Below are 23661 nucleotides of genomic sequence, written 5' to 3'. Positions count from 1 at the left end.
AACTGAGGACAGCAGGGCACGGCAAAGAAAATACAGAATACGTCAGGCCAGAGGGTCTGGACACATGACTCAGCTCAGCCATTTTCTACTTCTGTGGCGTTGGACATGTCCCAACTTCTCTGAGCCTCACTTTCTTCATCCGTCAAAGCGAGGTGACGATGAGACCCAGTGTACATTGCGCAGCTGTCATAAGGACAACATGCGACACCATTTACACGGCATTCTGTAAGCTCCACAGCACTGGACAAACACATTTTATTATCCTCAGCTGTCAGAACGGAATTGGGAGCAATAAACATTGTTTAATGTTTAATGCTAATTAGAGCCTTTCCTCCCTATGCAGCAGATTAGCTAAGATTATAAAGATGCAAATAAATAGCAAAACATGACACAGAGTGCTCCCATGTTAACTTGAAACAGTATGAGATTTATGCTTTTTCAAAAAACTTACATGTAAAGATATCAACACCAATCTAATAGAATATTAAAAAATTAATGGGACAACATAAACTTCACTGACAGTAATGATAAGAAAGCCACCATAACTATCAGTGTTACTAAAATTAAGAACAACCGATAAAAATTGTAATTATGTTAAAAAATGAACAGTTGGCAAACCTACCTTCCAATTTGCCAGTTTTTTAAACTCTATAATTTTTATAACGGCTCCCATGAGAATACCTAGAAGAGAAAACGTAAAGCTTAACATAAGTTTAAGACATGAGAAAGATCACTCAGGTTTATTATTCTAGAGAAATTGAATATTATTATGTCTCTAAATGCCTTTTATGGATTTCTGCAAGTTTTTTGTCTGAAAACACAAGAAAAAATTAGTGTGAAGTTTGATGAGTCACAGGAACTTCTCACCTGCATCGCAGGCAAACATACTGTAATGAAGTCTACAAAAATCCAGAGGGGAGAAGCTTCAGAAAGCAAGACCAAAGGACAGTCTGCTTGGCACAGAGGACTAATGCCTGTCATTTGAGCTATGTCCCCCCATTTTGTAAGAAAGCTTACAAGCTAAGATTGCCCTGTACCGCTTATTCCTACCATTTTCAAAACACAGTCCAAGATCACTTTCTCAGCCTCGATGGCAGCTCTATGTATTTAGTTAGAGATAAAACCCCAATGCCGAAAATAACCTAAAGCAAAAATTGTGTGAAATTCCTGGAACATAACAGACCATCTAAGTTCAGGCATGTTTCCACAAAGCTGACAGGTTCATCACTCTCTCAAAGTGCCCACCAAAAATAATTCTCGAAGCAGCATCACGGGTACAATTTATGACTGCTCTCTTACTTTCTAGGGAAATGATTCTTAACCCTGCTGGCTCTTCAGAATCACCACGGGAGCTTGACACCTAAGCAGAACTGCAGCCCCCGCTAAGTCAGGACCTCTGGCAGGGGCGATACAAAGCCAGCCTGAAGACCACTGTCGCAGACACTTCAACGCAGAGACTCCCTTCTCCCTACAGAGGAAGGCGCTTTCCCCATCAACAACAGGAAGCGGAGGAAACACACCTTGGGGTGGGAGTGAGGAGATTATACTGGAACACAGAACTTCAGTATTAGGAAAAGCAGCTGCACTAAAGCTAACTGTTGTAGGAGGAGGGTTGAGGCAAAGAGAGGAGACAAGTTAATTCTAATTTTATAAACCTCTATACTATTTGAATTATCATATACTATTAAACAATAGTAAAATTACTTTGAAAAAGAGAACAAGAGAAAACAGAGCTGAGCCACGAGGGGAGTCAATGACCAGGTTTTCAGAACAGAAGCTGCATACCCACTCGCCAGGCGGCACGAAAGCACTGACTCTGACCCCTCTCCAGCTCCAGTTCCCAAAGGCTTCTCTTTCCTTCTCCCTTCAAATTGTGTATACAGTTTAAGGAGTTTTTACGCAACTTTTTATTAACCAAATTGTTCATGAATACTTTGTAAAATGTTATAAATAAGACAACAGTCCCTTTTGGTGAGATGCCACTCCCATTCCCATCCTCACTCTCTCTCCCCGCCCCAAGGTAACCAGCCTTCTTGAAAAGTTTGGGGAAAATTCTATCACACCCTTCTCTATCCTCTCACATATTTATATGTAACCACACAGTACTGGGTGTGGGGGTGTGTAGATACACACAGCACACACCTGTGTGTATCTATACAAAATTTATGGAACTGTAATGTGTCATTCTACTACTTGCTATTTTGCTCACTGTTATGTCTTGGAGATCGAGTCAGGGATTATCACACATAGAGCTGCCTCGATCCTTTAAATAGTTCTACAGCATGGCATAAAAATGCCACAGCCTGAATAGATATTTCTCCAAAGAGGATATACAAATGGCCAACAAGCACATGAAAAGATGCTCAACATCATTAGTCATTACAGAAATGCAAATCAAAACCACAATGAGATACCTCTTCACACCCACTAGAATGGCTATAATAATAAAACATGGAAACCAAGTGTTGGCAAGGATATAGAGAAACTGGAATCCTCATACATTGCTAGTAGGAATGTAAAACAGTGTAGTCGCTGTGGGAAAACAGTTTGGCAATTCCTCAAAAAATAAAATAGAGTTACCACGTGACCGAGCAATTCCACCCGAGAGAACTGAAAACGTATGTTCATACAGAACCTTAGCCACCGATGTTCACTAACAGCATCATTCATGATAGCCCAAAGGCAGAAACAACCCAAATGCCCATCAACTGAGAAATGGATAAACAGAATGTGGTCTATCCACACGATGGACTATTACCCAGCAATAAAAAGGACTGAAGCACTGACACATGCTGCAATGTGGATGAATCTTGAAAGCATACTAAGTGAAAGAAGCCAGACACAAAAGACACATATTTTATGACCCATTTGTAGGAAAGATCTAGAAAAGGCAAATCTATAGAGACAGAAATGGTTGCCTGGGGCTGGAAAGGAGGGGTTTGGGGGTGATAGTTAAGGGGATGAGGCTTCTTTTTGGGGTGATGAAAATGTTCTAGAATTGGTGGTGATGGCTGCACAACCCTGTGAATACACTAAAACGCACTAAATTGTACACTTTAAAACTGTGAAGTCTATGGTATGTGAATTACATTTAAAACTTTTTAAAAGTCACAGTTTTTTTAACCATTCCCCCAGTGATGGCTGTCTCCAACTGGTGGCTGCTAACAGCAGTGCTGCAATGAACACGCCTGTACGTGCCTCTTTGTGAAAGAGTGTGTCCCTAGGGCAGATCAAGGGACAGTGAATGGCATGAGCATTTTTATCTCTGAAAACATTGCCAAACTGTCCTCCAAACCGGCTGTGCCAATTCACACCCGCGCCGCACCGGGGCGTCCCCACAGCCTCACCAACCCTGGGGAGTCACCAGACCTCAACATTTCCGCCAATGTCAGGGGCAAGAAATGGCACTGTTAAGGTTCTACTTTGCATGGGCAGTCTGCATTCAGTAACCATTCCTGATCACTAGGGAAGGTGAGCCTCTCTTCATGGTTTCAGATTTCACTTTTAAAGCTAGTGTTTTTCTGCTCTACTAAAACCTCAACTTTCTGTTTCCCTTGTAAATGTACACCAAACTTTACCAAGATTAACGCTTTTGTCATTACATACGAAGCAGTAACGTTTGAAAATCAGTAATTATTCTATTGCCTAAGTTTGTCCATGTTATGATTTATGAGTTACTAGAAAGCTTTGAAAAATACGTGAGATGATTACTACTACTTCTACTATTATTATCATTCCTTGAGCAGTCCTTTTGAGATGTCCCAGAACTATGGTGCAGCACTAAATTGGCAAACTACTCCCTTACCTTCTGAGATAAAGGTTCAAAGTTAGGTCAAAGCAATCTACTCTACAGGAGAAATTAATTTATACCACACAACTGGCCAGCAGATGAAAATAACCTGTATACTCCTATCAGTTAAAAGAAACTGAGCATTGCAAATTTTTATTTATCATTATAAAAAGGTGCTACTGTATTAATATATTTTAAAATATAAACAAAAAATACAGGTTATAAAAGAGATTAAAAATAAATAGAAATGCAAGTTCTAACATTTTCTTTTGACCCCAATGGATCTTTGCGCGCACACCTCATTATGGACACCACTGGACTCATTCAAAACATTGTGAGCAATTAATCATTTGTTCAGCTCCTTCTTCCAGGATTTGTCACTTTAAATTATTTCTAATCCTCAAGAGAATGTTGCCGGTAGGAAGGCTCAGCGAATTTAAGTAGCCTGTCCCACAGCTCAGGGCCAGCAAGTGACACTGGACTGCTCGTTCTTGGGTGCATTCTACCACCTAATGATGCTAAAGACACAGGAGACTGCACTGCCACACTCCACCTGCACCACTGCGACCAACTGCTAATGCTCATCTCTCTCCCAGAGCGCACTGCTGGTCCACCATTATCACTGTGAAATATGAGCGTTCCCAATAATTTATGTTACAGGACAAACACTTAAGATGTAATAAGAAGAACAGGTTACAAAACAGTATGTAGAACATGATCCTAATGTCTTTAAAAATATTTATATATATGCACACATATATTTATTTATTTATTTGCACTGTGTTAAACACACATACACTCACCAGGCACTGTGCTAATGTACAAAATATACATTATTTTAGCTCAACTTAGCATTATTTTAATTAGCGCAAATTAGCAATTTTACATTAATTTAGTACAATTACCGTACAAAGTAGCAAGTGATGATAATATTAATAGCAGCAACTAACAGTTATAGGTTACTTAGCAGGGAGGCATTATTCTAAGTGATTTCTATGGCTTACCCAGTTTAATACCTGTAGTCCTATGAAGTGAAGGCATCGTCACCTGCATTTTACAGTAAGGAAACAAGCCTAAGGCCCAACATCACTTATGTAGTAAACAGCAGACCCAGAATAATTCTAACAATGAATTATTTTTATTTGATTATCTAATAGATGCATATAGTACAAAACTAAAAAGGTACCAAAGAGGAATACTACTCAGCCATAAAAAAGATGAAATCTTGGGGCTGGCCCCATGGCCGAGTGGTTAAGTTCGTGCGCTCTGCTGCAGGCGGCCCAGTGTTTCGTTGGTTCGAATCCTGGGTGCGGACATGGCACTGCTCATTAGACCACGCTGAGGCAGCATCCCACATGCCACAGCTGGAGGGACCCACAACGAGGAATATACAACTATGTACTGGGGGGCTTTGGGGAGGAAAAGTAAAAAATAAAAAAATCTTTAAAAAAAAAAAAAGATGAAATCTTGCCATTTGCCACAATATGGATGAACCTTGAGAGTATTATGCTAAGCAAAATAAGTCAGAGGGAGAAAGTCAAATACTGTATGCTCTCTCTCGTAAATAGAAGATACAACAACGACAAACACAGAGAGACAGAGACTGGATTGGTGGTCACCAGAGGGGAAGCGGGGAGGAAGAAGGGTGAAAGGGGTGATAAGGCACACATGTGTTGCGACGGATTGTAATTAGTCTTTGGGTGGTGAACATGATGGAATCTACACAGAAATCAACCTATAATGATGTACACCTGAAATTTATATAATGCTATAAACCAATGTTACCACAATAAAAAAAAAAGTACAAAAGAGTATTCAGTGAAAACTTAAGTCTCTCTCCCATCCTTGTTTCCTTTTCTTCCCAGAGGCCACCAGTGTTACCAGTTTCTTGGTTACACATATGTTTCTTCTGAGAGTATCTGTGCGTTTACCATCATATATGTACATATAAAATGATTTTTAAGACAAATGGTATTAAGCATGCATTCTTCTGATTTTTTTAACTTACCACTCTATCTTGGAAACCATTCCGTGTCAAAGCATCTAGAGCTCCCCCACACCTTTTGTTTTGTCAATGGCTGCAGTGTATTCCACTGTAGTAAGGTGCCATCCATCAGTATGTCCTCTAGCATAGCACTCAGGTGTTTTCCAGGTTTGCTATCACTGCCATTCCCATCTTAGTAAATACGTCATTCTACATATGTGAGGGTACGCCTAGGAAAAATTCTTGAACAGGGGATTGCTGGGTCAACGGTACAGGCATTTTAAATTTTGTAAAGAGCTTACCGGCTGCCTTCTGTGGTAGATGCTGCGAGGCTGCCCCGTCCCTTCACTAGGTCCATCTGTGTGAGCTGCTGCACGTGTTGGCGGCCAAGTGCTCGCACCTGTCCCCTTCTCCAGAAATCCGCCCTTAGCTGCTAAGAGGCACCTCATCACCGAAGTTGTGCCCACCCTCACCAGCTAGGAGCCAATGACTAGCTGACAGGGAGTACAGAAGTCCAGCCCCCTCGCTTTAAGGAGAGACAACCATGTTGTGAGTTCTTACCCCAGAGCCCTCCTCCTGCGGCTCAGGCTAGGCTTACCCTGAGATCACACCCGATGTTTGCCTCTCTCGCCTTCCCTAGTCTGGTTTACTTCCTTTAGATTTATTCTCAAAGAGCACCTCTCCATAAATTGCATGTCCCTAAACCCCTGTCTCAGACTCTGCTTTTAGGGAGCCGACCTACGACAGCTGGTTCCGGGAGTGGAGTGGTCACAAGAAGCAAACTGGAAAGATGGTGTTCTGGAGTTGGATGACTCAGCAGCTGGCCCACAGTGAGGACCCCAGCCCTGGGCGCAGGTAGTGACAGTCCCTCACCTGGGGTACCAGTGCCATTGCTACGGCTTTCACTTGTGGGGGATTGGGTGGGGACGCCGGTAGGGCAATACCTCTGACGTCAGAGGTATGGGGGAAATAATAACTATAAGAACAGGGGAATTGTGTGGTTGTTGCTTAACGCCATTGATGCTTTGAAAAGAGAAAATGACAGGCTCAGCCAATCACCAACTTAAAGCAAAGGGTGAGAGTCAGAGGGCCTCCTTGGTAGCATTTAAACAGACCCTCATCTCCTGCAGCTGGAGGGCTCCCAGAGCTGAAGATCAGGCACAGGACTCAACCGCAGGAGTGGCAGATCTTCAGAGAAAGCTGAACTCAAGAAGGGAAATCTCTGCCTTCTGCTATCAGGGCCCTGATAAGGAAGAAGCGGGACTCTGAGACACGGGATGGGGTTATCTCAGGGAGACGCACACGAGTACCTTCAACTTTCAGATTCTGCACCCCCTGGGCCTGCAGAAGTGGCCTTCACCATCCTGCTGGAACACAGAGCTCCTAGGCTGTTTCAAGATTACACAGAAGCCTCAAATGAGGCGAGTGCTTGTGTTAACTACTCCTTTCTGTCATAATATAGTCCCGAAGGACCTAGATCATATGGACATTCCACAGGATAATACACTGGTCCACTACACTGCTGACATCATGCCCATCTGACATGACATGAAGTGGCAAGTAGATGTCTTGGTAAGACACACATGCTTCAGAGGAGAGAAAGTCTCAGAGGCCTGCTCATCCATGAAGTTTTTAGGGGTCAAGTGGTCTAGAGCACGCCAGGACACTCCCTCCAAGTAAAGGATGAGATCTGCACCTTCCACCTCCTACCACTAAGAAAGAAACACTGCGTGGTAGGCCTCCTCCGGGTTTTGGAGGCAATATATTCTACACTTGAGAAAACTACTTCCACTTGTTTACTTAGTTTGTGGGAGGCTGATAGTTTTGAACGAGGCCCAGAAGAAAGGGCCCTGCAGCACATCCAACTGTAGTTAAGCAGCTCTGCTGCTTTTGCTACGGGATCTGGCAGCCCCCATGGTACTGGAAGTACCTGTGGTAGAAAGGGATGCTGTGTGACGTCTCCGGCAAGCCCCAACAGGAGGGTTGCTCAGCACAGCTCAGTTGGAGCAAGATCATGATATTTGCAGCAGAGAACCATACACCATTCAAAAAACTCCTAAGTAAAAAATGCAAACAGCTCCTGGCATGCTGCTGGGCCCTGAGAGAGACAGAGCATCTGAGCATGGGACATCAAGTGCCCACGTGGCCAGAGTTGTCCTTCATAAGCTGGGTTGCCATACCCACCAAGTTATAAGGCCAGGGGGGCCCCGCAGTAATCGGTTTTAAGATCAAGTGTTACATCAGAAATCAGGCTTGCGCGGCTCTAGAGGGCACAAGTGTGCTGCAAGAGTGGGTGGCCCAGACCTCCACGTCATCTATAGCTGTCACATCAACACCCGCCCCTCAGCTCCTACCTATGGCCTCACTGGAAGTTCTTTATAAACAGCTGCCAGAAGAGAAAAAAACCCAAGCTTGGTTCATGGATGATTCATGGCCACTTCAGTATTTGTGCAATGGGCTCATGAACACAGTAGTCATGATGGCTGCTACACAACGGCCCAACAGCATGAATGGCCTCTCACCCAAGCTGCTCTAGCTACTGTCACTGTTGACTGTATGACTAGGCAACCACAGAGACCAACACTCATCACCTGATATGGTACCATCTCTCGAGAAGCCCAGCCAGCTACATGATGGCAACTTGATTACAGAGACTCCTTTCATCCTGGAAAGGGAGGGAATTCATTCTGACTGAAACTGACATGTACACTGGCCCTATGTCTTTCGGCTAGCACCACCGTGCAAGGGCCCATGAGTGTCTAACCCACCAAAGTGGGATGCTGCATAACAATGTGTCAAACCAAAAGAGACTTATGTTATGGCAAAGGAGGTGCAGCAGTGGGCATGTGACCGTGGACTCCACATGGTCCTACACCATAAACCACACGATCCAGAAGCTGCCAGCCAGCCAGAGTGGTAAGATGGCCTCTTAAAGATGGAGCTGAGGCACCAGGTTGGAGATGACATCCTGTGAGGAGTGGAGCTCTCCACTAGGATACAGTACACTCCTTAAACTAATGGCCATTAGAAGGTGGTATGTCCCCAACCAGTGAGCACGGGTACAGCACACAATGGGTAGAATCAGCAGTGGCCCCACTCAACATCACTCTCGGGGACTCATCTGGGAGTGGGGATTCTTACTTGGGGAATTTCGGCTTCTTTAGCCTGAAACTGCAGGCTCAGTGGCTTGAAAGGTCCTTGCTCCCAGAAGGGGACATTTCCCCCAGGGTTCACATAATAAGAGTTACAATGGCTGCCGCCCAGTCACTTTGCGCTCTTTATGCCAACAGACCAGCAGGCCTAGAAACAGGCTACCATACTGACAGGGATGACTGACCCTGATCATCATGAGGAGACAGGTTTGCTACCTTAGAATGGGGCAAAAAGGAATATAATTACTTATGTAATACTTTTTTAATCACAAATGATTTTTTTGAAAATACCGTTGGCACATTTTGTTAGCTGTAATTATAGAATCAAGTTACACTACCTAATAAGGTAATTGAATTGAAAACTCGGTCCTTCATTCTGCTACCTAAAGCAGATACTCTCAAAGACAGCAAACCTGCCCAGTAAGATGGGGACCAGCAGCTCAGGGTTGGCTGGCTGTCGGTTTTCTGGGGAAAGGCTGTTTATGTGTTTTGTTTCTAAAGCAGCTACTTTTTCAGAGGAATGTTACTGCTTTCTAATCCGCAGAGGAGAATATTTATGTGGTGGAAGAGGAAATTTATAGAAATCGGCCCAAATACAGGAAGTTTCAGAATGTAATTTTTTAACAACCATTCTTTTAAAATTGACTACCTGACTATTCTGGCATAGCTGGAAGATTAAAGTATAAAATACAAACTAAAGATGATAAAATGCTAAGCCGAGAGAAGATGATCACAATACCAGAAAAGCCAAAGCAAGCCCCCGGGCAGAGCAGGAAACTGTCACACACAGAGCACATATTTAGTTAATAGCAGCGAAACAGTAACAAGACGTTCCTGGAATAAACTGTCACCTCTGATCTGTTTCCAGACACACGGAGGCTAAGAGTCTGTGCGGGCACTCTTCCTTGGAACGCGACAGCCTGGAAAATCCGTAGAGTCTGAGGTGATCATTTTGTCAATCTGATAACCCATTTTGGCCTCTGCCTCTAAGACAGCTACTCTAATACCAACAGATGAACACCTATTTCTTCTCTAACAGAAATCAAAGCACCTAAGATCCAGGGCGAGGGTTAGCCATGGGACATCTTAAGCTGTGTCGGCAGTGGATGCTAATAGTCTACAAAGCAATGAAAACGATCACAGTCACAGTTAGGATTCTCCCTTTAAGTTTTCTTTAAAAAATTTTTTTAGAACTTAAGTACAATTAGAATATAATTGCTGGATCTGCTTCTTCTAGAATTATCTTTAGTCAACAACTCAGGAACTGAGTGATTTTTCATCTTCCACTCAAAACTCCCATCGACAAAAAGAGCACTAATCTTAAAAAAATTAAAATCCTTTAGTCAATACAAGAAGGAATTAACAGCTAAAAGCACAAACATAGTTAGGAAGGCTACGACACGGGAGCACTTTTGTGTGTCCTATTTATTCAATGATTCAATCGAATCTAGTTAAAAGTCAAAACATCATTTTTCTAACCATCAGCAATATTCAGGCTAAACCTTGGCATTTGAAAATCAAATTTCCAGCCCTTACTTAAAACCCCATTCTGGCCTTTCCTCGCTCTAAGATAAAGTACAACTGTGGAAAAAACCTCTTGTTTTTGCTATATACAACAGAGGAGAGTGGGCAGTACAATTACTTCATTTTCATTCCTTACAAATTTCAGCCCAAAATCTATAAAGAGTGAATCAGCACTATAAGGCTAATAAAAACAAATATGTGAACTTAACTATGCAGAGAAAGAAGAGTAAAAAGGAAAGAACACAAAAAATGATATAAACTCAAACCAAGTAAAGTCATTTAATTGATATGTGTATGTCTACACATGGTTTGGAAGAGAATGAACCATGTTAAAAATAGCTGAAGATGTCAATGAAAAGGATTTTTCTTTTTCCATATATCTGTGCAAAAAAATTATTTTTTTAAAAAAGGCTACAAACTACAGAATTCCATAAGCATAGAAAGTATCTGAAAGCTATGAGCAAGGGCCAAGGAACTATCTTTAGAGCTTCATGTTGATACTACACCCTTATAAAGAACGAAAAAGGGCCGGCTTGCTGGCACAGTGGTTAAGTCTGCATGTTCCACTTTGGTGGCCCAGGGTTTGCCAATTCAGATGCCAGGTGCGGACCTATGCACCTCTTGTCAAGCCATGCTGTGGCAGGCATCCCGCATATAAAGTAGAGGAAGATGGGCACGGATGTTAGCTCAGGGCCAATTTTCCTCAGCAAAAAAAAAAGAGGAGGATTGGCAGTCGATGTTAGATCAGGGCTAATCTTCCTCAAAAAAAAGAATGAAAAAAGTCTTGAGATTCATTTGACAATACAATAAAATAGAAGGGAAATGTGCTTTTTGAGGGCAGATGGTCCTTTCCTATATCAACAATTTCTTAAGAACTCTGAATGCTTCACTACAACTCAAAATGCTAACAATGTCTCTAAATGACTGAAGACTAAAAAATAACTTCTGGCTAGAAGAGGAAGGCTAGGAAAATTTATCCCTAAAAGAATGAAAACTCCATTTTCTCGGGCAGCTTCATTTAGATTCTTTTTTGGCACAAAAGTTGGAAATTCTTGAAATGGTAGATATCTCAGTATTTTGTTACACTTTGCTCCAATAGGAGAAAAATTTTTCCTTAATTTACATAGCTTTATGAAATATAGAACTATTTTGATAGCTTTGTCAGCATTTCTAAATTCTAACCAAATGTCTTCTAATCTAATACTTTCGGGGGCCCAGCACTCTCTCTGGAAGTGCTCTTAGCATTGCAATCACCTGAGTTAGCAAGTAAGTGTGGAAAGCAAGACCTTCCATCACCCCTCCCAAGACCCAGCTGTACAGGCTACAGTTTTTCTGCAACATCAATGAAGAACTGAACCTCACGGATGGAGAACCTTAGCTGACCCTCAGCATCACTCCACCCCATGCCCAGTTCTGGGGTGGCCACGTGGTCAGAGTTCATCCCACAACTTCTGGCGGAACCAGGGAGAAGAGGAGGCCACCTTTCCCACTGTGCTTGCTACTGTAAGGACAGTGAGCCTGAAGCTGTAAAGGCTTGCCACGTGGAGAGAGCCTGCCTGCGGGAAGCCAAAACAAAGGGAAGCACTGTTGAGAAATGGAGCAAAACTGAGTCGGGAGACTCGCTTCAGTCTGAAGCAAGCACCAGCTGGAGCTTCTTCAGTTCCATGAGCCAACGGGTGTGCAACTCCACCCCCACCAATCTGTTTTCTTTGAATCAATTCGAACTGATTTTGTCCCTTGAATGAAGAGTCCTGTATCAGTTAAGATGTCTTTAGTTACACGTAAAAGAACCCCTGACTAAAAACGGCTTAAACAGTAGATGTTTATGATCTCATACAGCAGGCAGCTCTGAGACAGGGAGCTCCAGTACTGTCAATCGACAAAACAACCACGCAGTCAAGAATCCAGGCTTCGCACAGGTCCCTGCGGCGATCCTTAGCATTCTGGCTTTTGTCTTGGAGCCACAGTGATTGCAAGATAGCTACCAGTGCTCCAGGCATCACATCCTCAACTAACAGCATGAAGGAAGGGGAAATTTCTCTTCTTATCATAGAGGAAAATATTTTCCAAAACTCACCACCCCAGGACACCTCCCCTTGGCCTCACTGGCCAGAACTGGCTTCACTCTGCCTTGCTGCCCCACCTCTCTCAACCAACCATTGGCAAAGAAGAGTGGAACTATCATGACGACAAAGACCAGTCTTGACTCGGAAGGTCCCATCTTTCTTGAGAACACTGTGGCAAGACAACTGATCAAAATTAGGGTTCTATTTTCAAGGAAGAAGGGGGAAATGGCCCTTGGTAGGCAATCAACAATGTCTGCTACAAGTCCTAATACAAGCCTATTGCTCACTGACCTGCAGTTACTCAAACATTCAAGAGACAGTGAAGACCAAGTTATGAGAACAATCATTTCAATTTCTGTGTGCAATACTTTTTTCCCCCAAGGAAGATTAGCCCTGAGCTAACATCTGCCAGTCCTCCTCTTTTTTTTTTTCCTGAGGAAGACTGGCCCTGAGCTAACATCCGTGCCCATCTTCCTCTACTTTATACGTGGGACGTCTACCACAGCATGGCTTGACGAGCGGTGCCACGTCTGCACCCAGGATCCAAACTGGCCAACCCTGGGCCGCCAAAGCAGAACGTGTGCACATAACCACTGTGCCACCAGGCTGGCCCATGTGTGCAATACTTAAATACACACCAGTTATAGTTCTTATTCTTAAGAAATTAAGAAAACTGACCGCAAAACTGTAAATTCCTTGGAGTGGTTTTTTTAAGTCTTTACTGAATGCCCCAGAATAATAGGTATCAGATATTATGTTATTTTCAACATGCCTAATAGCAGAAAAGGAATGTTAATGAATGATTCTCCCAGTCTTAGAGCTCCAAGGCTATCTCATTAGCTGAGGTTGTTAGAATCTATCCACCAGGATGTGCTGATGAAGAGCCCGCTAAATAGAAAACAGGAACGCTTTGAGTAAAACTGGTTTCCAACTCTTGATTGAAGATCAATACTATCCAGTGTTGCCTCTTCCTTAAAACATGGCATCACCCGGGGCTTATGAGGCTCAAATGAGATGGCAACGTGAACGCTCAGAGGCAGGAAGCTGGAGCTGAGCAGTGCTGTGAAGTGCAGGTAGAATAGAGGGGGGACGGAAGCAGGGCAGCAGGAATGCAGTCGGGGCTAGGGAAGAATGCTCATTTCCAAAGCTAACCTCAACCACCACCATACTGTGAAAGAACTTGTAAGCATATTAAACAAGATCTATAAGGTAAAGAAAATTAACTTACAAAGTATCAGTGGTGATGAGAAAAAATTAAATATCATCAGTAGGCAAGTGGAAACTAGTAAAACTAATTACAATATAAGAAACTGATGAAGGCTTTAGCTGACCTTAGTAAAACTGTATTTACTATGCCTTAAGCACCCCCACCCACACTTGAGTCTTGATTTTAATAATTACCGAAAAGTAAGGTTCCTGCTTCTTCCTTCACGAACCACTTCAGTGAACCTGCATGTGAACTCACACCTGTTACTACAGCAATTCACTCTCTCTAAATACAGGCTAATTACCTTAACGGTTAATTGCCATAGGAAACAAGAGAAATGTGAGAGAACAGAATGCTCTCTGAAGACTTCAGATCTGACTCTGACATTAAGGTGAGCCATTTCTCCTTCTTAAACTGTAAAGTGAGAACCCCTTCTGGCTGTAAAGTTCAGTGGCTCTAAGAATTAAGGGTCAATACTCGCCTCAGTTGAGCTGGTGCAGGCCGAGACTAGTAGCAGAGGTCAACGCACCCCGAGGGCGGTTCTGGGAGAAACAGAAAAGGACTTCGAGTTGCACAGAGGGGCTTCTACGTGACCTTTAGGAGGTCATCACCCTGCTCTGAGCCACAGTGTCCTCATCTGTTAAAGGGGATCATAACACCCTCAGGGCGGGCTGCAGTGAGGATGCAATGAGATCAGGTACGTACTGCATCTCGTGATTCCTAGCACTAGGGAGACACTCCAAAAACGGTAATTATCGTTACTGCTTTTATTTTAGGATCACCAATAAGCACTTACCTAAAGAAACCACAGCAACGCTCTCTGGCAAGAAATGTAATCTGTATCGGATCAGTAAATGCACCAGTATGATGCAGATAGCTGTGGGAAAAAATAAGACATTGTTAAAACAGCACAATTTTAAATGATAAACACCAAGTTTGAGGCAACGTTATTTCTAGGGGGCCGCCAGTGAAATGGAGAACTGACAGTGACACAGTAGACTTCAACTGTATTTTCAATCTCTTATTTCTCAACCTGGAGGGAGACTCACAGTGTTTGTAACATTTTCTCCACACTTCTGTGCATGCCTGAACGAGTTTATTTTCCAGTGGTTACTGAAAGAGCAATAGACATCTAATTTTTCCCTAAGCTGCTAAACCTTACATGACCATTTAAAACTACCCAAATTTCCCTGATTCTAAGAAATGGTCTTCAACTTTTTTGAAGCAATCATCAACTGGAAAACTCTAAATGGAGAGGAGGGGGTCAATGAAATCAATCACTTTTATGCCAATATAACCACAACAGAATATGCTGACATGAAGTATTTCGCCACCATGTGACTGGTTCTCTTTTAACATAAAGTGAGGGTGTTTTATAAACAGGACAAAGTAAATACTTTGGTTTGGTGATAAGAACATCAAAGACCTAAAGATGGGGCTCCTGCTCCTCAGCTGGGTCCTGGGGCTCCCACTGGCTGAGGGCTCCCTCCGAGCCAGACACTTCACTGAGCACTTCCCAAGCGCCGTCTCACCTAACCCCCACCACCTCCTACCCCCTGGAACTAGGTGTTATCACTATTATCTACTTTGACTATAGACAGAAAACTGAGGCTTAAAGAGGTCACATCACTGGCAGGTGCTGCAGGGTTGAGCCTGATTCCAACCCTGTGTCCTTAATCCTGAGCACCCACCATCTCCCTCTCGGCTACCCTCATTCGCCCATCTCCAAAGCAGGAAGGATGTCTGACTTTCTTCACAAGGGGAGTGTCATGAAAGAAAAGAAAGGAAACAAAAACATGTAAAACTATTTCAAAGGAATGAGTATTTCTGGACCAAAAAAAGAAAAGAAAAAAGCCTACTTTCACATAAATAATTCCCACATGTAATTTCATGGTCCAAATGCTAGTCTGCACGTCTTTCTTTTATTAGGCACCTAGGTGGCACAGCACCTCATCAACCACAGTATTATCTTCATAATACCAAAAATAATTTTGTTACTTTTTTTCTGTAAAAGGAAATGTTTAAACAATCGGCATGGCTGCTAACTGGCCACCTTCAGAGCCTGCCTTGACAAATTAGCTATCTTTAGTCCTACCAAAAAGCACCAGGTGGCCAGAGACAGGAAACAGTTGTAAATATAGAAATTTTGTCCTCCTTTCATTCTGCGCTCTAAACTATCAATCTGTGGTGTTATTTTATTATAAATATTTAACCTAGTTAGAAAAATCCTATATTAAATACTAACAGCAAGAAGAAAGTTCCAGTGCATAAGCACAACATGCGACCAACGGGCATGCCTACTGTCTAAAAGGGCAGGGGACGAGCACACAAGCAGACAGAAATAGATCTAGGGCGTTGAGGCATGTCTGCACTTTCTTAGCACCAAGCTGGATGAAAAAATTAATTTAAAAAGTTTATTCTCATAAGTCAAACAACTATGTGCACCTTTAAGAGCAGAGGGGAAAACTGTCTATCAACAGAGAGAGCTAAACATAAGGCTCAACACCAGGGAAGAGTCTTCACCATTAAAAAGAATGAGGTCTGAAAAGACAGCCCACCGAATGGGAGAAAATATTTGTAAACCATGTATCTGATAAGGGTCTACTATCCAGAATATATAAAGAACACTTAGAACTCAACAACAAAAAGACTAACAACACAGTTTGAGAATGGGCAAAGGACCTAAACAGACATTTCTCCAAAGATATACAAATGACCAATAAGCACATGAAAAGATGCTCAAAATCTTTACTCATTAGAAAAATGCAAATCAAAACCACAATGAGGTACAACTTCACATCCACTAAGATGGCTATAACTAAGAAACAAAACAAGACAAAGGGGAAAATAACCAGTATCGGCAAGGATGTAGAGAAACTGGAACCCTTGTGCATTGCTGGTGGGAATGTAAAATGGTGCAGACTCTGTGGGAAAGTTTGGCAGTTCCTGAGAAAGCTATCCAGAGAGTAACCATTTAACCCAGCAATTCCACCTCCAAGTATGTGTCCAAGAGAAATAAAAATGTATGTCCACATAAAGTTTTCATCTTTTCATGTGCTTATTGGCCATTTGTATATCTTTGGAGAAATGTCTATTTAGGTCCTTTGCCCATTCTCAAACTGTGTTGTTAGTCTTTTTGTTGTTGAGTTGTAAGTGTTCTTTATATATTCTGGATACTAGACCCTTATCAGATACATGGTTTACAAATATTTTCTCCCATTCGGTGGGCTGTCTTTTCAGACCTTGTTCTTTTTAACCTGTACACAAGTGTTCACAGCAGTACTACTCACAATAGCCAAAAGATGGAAATCACCCAAATGACCATCAACTGAATAACAGATAAACATAATGTGGTGTATCCATACAATGGAATATCATTCAGCTATGAAAACGAATGCAATTCTAACACGTTACAACATGGACGAACCCTGAAGACATTATGCTAAGTGAAAGAAGCCAGACATAAACGGGCACATACTGTATGACTCCGCTGGTATGAAATATTCTGAATAGGCAAATACCCAGGGACAGAAAGCAGAATAGTGCTTACCAGAGACTGGGGGCAGGGGAGAAGGCAGAGTGACTGCTTTTCATGAGTCTAGGTTTCCTTTTGGGGTGATGAAAATGTTCTGGGACTAGATAGTGGTGATGGCTGCACAACACTGTGAATGTACTAAATGCCACCGAATTGTACACTTTAAAATGGTTAAAATGATAAGTTTTATGCTATATTTATTTAACCACATACATATCCTTTAAAAAAAAAAAAAGATGAGGCAGATACAAAAAACAGTAACATGGAAAGATCTCAAAGACATTCTGCTGGATGAAAAAGCAAGCTATAGGACCCCATTTATATTGAAAGAAACTTCAAGCTATACGTGCCCGTGCGTGTGCACGTGCTTATGAACGTACCTATGTATAGATACACACAAGTACATGTTTTTAAGTACACTTGGGAAAAAACAGCAAGAAGGGACAAAAACTTCTGTATGGTATAGAGGGTGTGTATGCCACAAGTTAATTTGCTTCCAATTTTTCATGACTGAAGTATTAATTATGGAAACTATATTAAAACATAGACATGTCAATTTTAATAACGCCATTAAATTTAATGGCCCACAAAATGTATGCATCAAATGATGCTAATTGTTAACTCTAGTGGATGTCAGTTAACAAGGACTCACCATTGTTTCTGCAGAGTCAAAGTTCAGCAAGGGTTAAGTGTAAGTCAACTAATTTCAAGCTTTTAAAAGTCAAAAGTAACTACAGAATCTAGCATCCCTTCTCAACAAAGGGGAACACACTGTAATCCTTTGACACGCTTATAGGACACAGAACTTACAATTTCATTTGACTTGACTAAACCAGGAAACAAAAGTGGTAAATGCATTCCAGGTTAGGAGTTCCTGCAGTCTGGAATAAACTACAGACTAATTCCCCTCAATTCTCTAGACTTCATGCATTTAGTGAGTTACCAAGTTACGTAGTAACACTTTTTTTTTTTACTTTATCAGATTTACATTGTTTGGACACTTAATCAAGAATAAATATACAATATACATAATATCTTGTTGATAATATACAGGAGAGAAAAAATGCCTTCAAATTTACTTAAAAAGAAAGCATTCCATTCTGCTAACGTATGCTGACCCACACTTAAAAAGTGGAGATGCTGACTCATAAACCGCCAATGATCTGATTTGGTGAAAACGGAATCCACCTGACATTCGTGTGACTCCAGAGTCTAGCTTTATGATCTGTTTGAAGAGAAGACAATCCAAGAGAAATATACAGCACTATTAATTACAGTTCAGCCCTTTCTGGCCCCAAAGACATATTAACACTGGGCAGGATTTTGCCTAGATTATAAAAACCTGTTTTGTAGTCTCTGGCATAGGCTAATCTTAAATATTCCACACCCTGAAAATTACTTTGAAAGTCTTACTTATTCTTTTTACCCTCCAGTGAAAAAAGTGATTACACAAGTTTTGTCCAGGCCTGTCTTTTATATTCTCTAATATATCAAGCTGACAACATGTAAACAGACTAATAACACCCTTTCAGGATTAAGAATCCAGGTACTAAAGACTTCTTGATCAAGAAAAGAATTTCTTTTCTTCTTTGTATTCAACTACTCTAACAAAAGAAAATGAAAACAAAACAGGAGTCCCTGACTGTTGAAGTAATCTCTTAGAAACAGAATTCAACTACATTTACAGTGTAAAAATTACCTGGGCATATGAAATCTATATGGGAAATCGTACACTTGTAGTTTGTGTACTTTTTCAGTATTACAGTTTTTAAAAATCTATAAGAGACAAGGATGAGTCCAGGAATTTTAAATAAAATTACTCTATTATTAAAATTATTTGACCATTAACAAAGTCTGAATATAAATATGAAAGAAGTTATACTCTTCCTCAAAAAAAAAAAACCAGTCCTAACAGACATCAGAGAAATACTCCGCACCTTTTTTTCCCCCTCCCTCAGCTCCCGCTCTCTGCACCTTTCACTCCTCTGAAAAGATCTAATTGGAAATATGTCACGTATCATTAAAGAGCAGAAAATGTAAACGTGCCAACTTCACCTTTCAACTAAGACTGTGGACTTGGGTCAAATGCTAAGCTATTGCTTCCTTAGCTAACCCAAAGTGGCTTGCAGTTTCAACTGGGTTTTCTTTGTCTAAAACAGTTGTCAACTGTCTGTAGTCTCTGGGAGGCATCTAAGTTATTGCTTTTTACCTAAATTTCTTGACCAATGTCTGGCAACCTGAATATCAGCCTCTAGCGTCCCCAAAACCAGGTATGTCAATTGCTTACCCTCTCTGGGCCTAAGTTTCCTCACCTGTTAAAGGAGGAGGTTGAACAAAATGAGATTTTAAGTTTGAGACAAGTGAATCCATTTAAAGAAAAATATTGCATAAATAAATAACAGCACAGGTGGTGCACAGATGTGGCAAAAGTCATGACTATGGTTAGTGGGAAGGACAGAGGTTAAGGAAAAGAGCATGCCAGGGCAAGGGTATCTGATCTTTTACTCAGCAGCAAAACTTTTACATAAAAGTTTACATGAAAATCTAATAGATATGAGGCAAAATGCTGCTCTGATCAGAAAGCTGGGTGCCCTCCCATTGACTCCCCCTACCTACTGCTGCCACCACCTACACGCAGACACACAGTCACACACAGACTCTCATGGGCAGAGTTTGAAATTCACTACGCTAGAAGATATTTACGTTTCTTTCTAGGTCAAAATTATTTAATTCTTTCTTCCAACGGATGTCTAAAACATTACATAAAGGGAACTTCAGAATTGCTAAGCTCTATGATTTTATAAAGCAAAAGGAGTACACTGTTATGATGTTACGAACTGATGGTTGTCCCTCAGTGTTTGACGTGAGAACCAAATGGGAGGAAGACCTGACAAAGAGTGGTTTAAATGGGGTTAACCACACAGACAGTGCACCCAGACTCAGACTCCCAGGATGGCCGACTACGGGGTCTCCACATTCACCTAGGACAAGGAGGCTGAAGAAGATGGTCATGCCGTTTGACTGCTCCTCCTGCTGAGCCTGCTCCCCCGTCTGCACGGGGAGGATGGGCTTGGCAGGGGTCGGTAGCACCAGTCTCGTAGTGACAACCAGGGTAGTGTGGAGGGTGACATTGAAACCTTCATGAGTTGTATTGGGGAACCTGTTGGAGGACACAAAAAGCAGAATTAGATCAAGGGAAAAGGGCCCTGACCTATCAACACACACACACAAATGAGCAAGAGAACCTGGCACAGAGGTTTACGAGAGTCCCAAGTCTCGCAACCAACAGGCAGGCTTTTGAAACTGATTAAGAAAATTCCTGCCTGCTGCAACAGGAGGGTGCCGGTGGCCTCAGGTGCTTCTCAACACAGGCCCCTAGAGGACAGGAACAAGGCAGAGTCAGCGCTGGTGTGGAAGCAAAACGCTGCCTGCTCCTTGGCACTTAACGGGGGATTTAAAGGGAGGTGAACTGGAGTCTCATCACATTCCAAGGTCCAAGGTTATTTACTTGGTGCCTTTATTTCCCCAGGTTACACTCTTTTCCTGAGATTATTATCTGTAAGTTGAAGAAGACACCTGAATTGGCCCAATTCTTGATCTGATTGGAAGGCTCCACCCTACCTTACAAAATCCTTCTCAGATTTCAAAAGGCTCAAATGTAACCTCTTCTGTAACACCCCCCTCCACCTCATCATTTATGTTCCTCACAGCTGTCTCCTCACATCCTATCAGGGCTGCAAACTGGTGCAATATTAATACAATAATCATTGCAATTCTAACAGCTAATGTTTATTGGCTACTGCTTCATTCCAGATACTAGGTAACATACACCCTTTCATTGAATAGGCACAACATGCCCTAAGTGGGTACTATGACTTTCCCTTTCCTAGCCATGAATAACTGAGGCTCAGAGAGGCTGCATGACTTGGCCAATATCTCAGTCAGTGGCAGAATCAAACTTTGAGACCAAACTTGAAATCACTGGGCCACACCACCTCTTTTGCTTTGTGCTGGGACTGCCCGTTCAGTGTCTGGGACAGAGCAGATGCTCAATAAATAAGAGGACTAAATGAAATGAACACCTGGCCAAGAGACACAACTGTAAAATTTTCAGCTGAAGGAGTCAAATTTCAACCATGGGGTTCGTTGTTAACTTTTGCACAGTCATCCCACAAACACAGACAAGGCATCTATAATAGCCAATAGTCTGTGCCCTGCAGGTATGGAGATGGCCGTCTACAATCCAGCCATCCTGCCTTTCTTCCTGTCCTTCAAAGGCACTAAGCCCTTTCTTGCTTCTGGCCTTCTGCGCTTGCTGTTCCCTCTCCTATCCCTCCTTCTGGTCACTGAAGTCTCAGCTGGCAGTCACTTCTTCCTGAGCAGACTCCCCCACCCTAACACTATTCCATTCCTTCATCTTGCCTATTTATGGTCCTCTTTCCCCACTAGAACGGAAGCTCCCTGAGGGCGGCTCCTGGTCGGCTGCACGACTATGTGCCCAGGCCCTGAACTAGAGTGGATGGCCAACAGTTAAGGAATGAATGAAACTCCCTGCAGGAGACAGACGCGAAAACTGATCGTCATAGCGGAGGAGGCGACTGGCTAAATTGGGTGCGGGGTGCACGGACTTTCTGGAGGAGGCGGCGGAGCGCTCCGTAATCATCAGACGACCGAAAACTAGGAAAGTGAAATCTGGGTTGCGGTTTCCACAAGACGGCTTTCGAAGCCTGCGCTGATCCCCAGCCCGAGGGGACGACCTCGGGGAGGCTGAGGGCCCCGCTGGGCCCAGGCCCGTCCCTCCCGCCCTCCTCGCAGTGCCGGCATGGCCAGTCCTGGCCAACCGGCACAAGGAGCTCCGCCTTCCGGGGCCGGAGGGCGGCCTGAGGCGCTCGCTGTCACCCGCCGGGCCTAGCCCTGCCGCCTCCTCCGCCCCGGAAAATCCCACTCACTCCTCTTCCGCCATCTTCTCCCCAATCCTGCGGAGCCTTCGAGACCACCGAGTTCGGAGCTTGAGGCTAGCAGGCCCCGCTTTTGCTTCCGGCTTCCGCTGGAGGCGCAGGCGGGCGGCGGGCAAGCAGGGGGGCGGGGCCTCGGCCTCGCGAGAGTGACCCCTCTGTCCCTTCGTCTCTATGGTCCGAGGGTGGGAGGAGGCGCGTGGGAGGACCCTCTGGCGTTTTGAGGACTCGCGTCCAGCCTGGGTCTTGGGACTTGTGATCTTCTGGGGTTTCCCCACCGCAGGGCGGGGAGGTTTTGGGGGAAGCTTCTGAGAGATCTCTGTGAGTCACCCTGAAGGCCGGGTCTCTCCGCCCAGTGTCCAGGACTTCACCCTCCTGAAACAGAAGGAAGCTTCTAGCCTAGGCTGTGCAGAGGGACCCGGGGGGACACTTTCCCAGCCTGGCCTCAATTTTCCTCAGTTGTGAAGAGGACTAACCAGCTGGGCTTTGCAGAATTGTTCAGTATTCTGTCTGTAAACATTTACTGAGCTCTGACTAGACGGCTATCGTTAAAACAGGCGATGATGATCAAGGGATGGGTCGTTCGTTCATCTGTTCATTGTCAACAGATACTCACTAGACGCCTGTATGTGACTAGCAGTGGTCCCTGGGGCCGGGGACACAGGAAGGACCAAGGTAAGCTTGGAAGGGTAGGAGAGACCCCATCAGGAGGGCTGGTACCCTCTTGGTACCTTTGGGTTTGACGCCACCTCTCTTCCTAGTCCAGGCCTTGGCATCTCGTAACAGGCAGGACAGCTGCCTAAACCGTCTCTCTGACTCTGCCCTTGTTCCTGTGGTCTTCCACACAGCGGCCCCGGGGATCCTAAAGCTCCAGTCCCTCCTGTGCTCAAAACCTCCACTGGCTTCCAATCTTAATCAGAGAAAAAACCTTAGAAAACCTACAGGCCTCAACCCTGCCGCTTTCAGCCTTCTGAGGTCGATCCCCTTTCCCCCTCCTACACACTTTCTGCTATGGTCACAGTGGCTTCCTTCCTGTGCCTGAAACACGCTGGGAACACGCCCTCCTCTGCCCTTGCTGAGTCCTTCATCTAGAATACTTCCCTTCTAGGTTGCCCCCTGGCTCCCACTTTTCCCACTTTTGGACTTTCTGTTTAACCCTTACCTTGTCCACTACGCCTTCCCTGACCACCCCGTTTAAAATCCCAGCCCCCTTCCCTTCCCTGAGTTATTTTTCTCCATAACACCTCACATATTATATGTCTGTCTTATATATTGGCTTATTATCCTTCTCCCTTCACGAGAATGTAAACTCCCTGAATTCAGAGGTTTTTGTTTCTTTTTGTTCTATCTCCAGTGCCTAGAACAATACCTGGCTCATAGTGAGTACTCAATAATAAGTGACCATTGAATAAATAAGGAAGTTAATTAACTCTAGATGTGTCCAGAAA

The 23661-nt window shown here is 43.3% G+C and overlaps 1 protein-coding gene across 5 annotated transcripts in view; it reads right to left on the bottom strand.

The window, feature by feature from the left end:
- The window catches only part of SLC9A8 (solute carrier family 9 member A8), a 70240-nt gene extending 47035 nt beyond the window's left edge, over positions 1-23205 (bottom strand). For 3 of the 5 annotated variants that reach the window (XR_011531144.1, XR_011531145.1, XM_070589422.1), the window contains exons 1-4: positions 22208-23205; positions 20240-20418; positions 14520-14600; positions 623-681 (exon numbers count right to left, since the gene is read on the bottom strand). Coding sequence is in view for 3 of the 5 variants with exons in the window: in XM_070589422.1 (XP_070445523.1) it covers positions 623-681; positions 14520-14600; positions 20240-20418; positions 22208-22221 (333 nt within the window). In the remaining 2 variants the exon portion in view is untranslated. Of the gene's footprint in view, positions 1-622; positions 682-4794; positions 5249-6076; positions 6189-14519; positions 14601-20239; positions 20419-22207 lie in introns of those variants that run through there. The other 2 variants (XM_070589424.1, XM_070589423.1) reach the window with 2 other exon arrangements.
- Positions 23206-23661: the final 456 nt, after the last annotated feature.

The sequence above is a fragment of the Equus przewalskii genome, chromosome 21, assembly GCF_037783145.1.
Source record: "Equus przewalskii isolate Varuska chromosome 21, EquPr2, whole genome shotgun sequence".
Lineage (NCBI taxonomy): Eukaryota > Metazoa > Chordata > Mammalia > Perissodactyla > Equidae > Equus > Equus przewalskii.
Note: the sequence above shows the minus strand (reverse complement) of the source record. Positions and strands in the feature narration are given on the sequence as shown.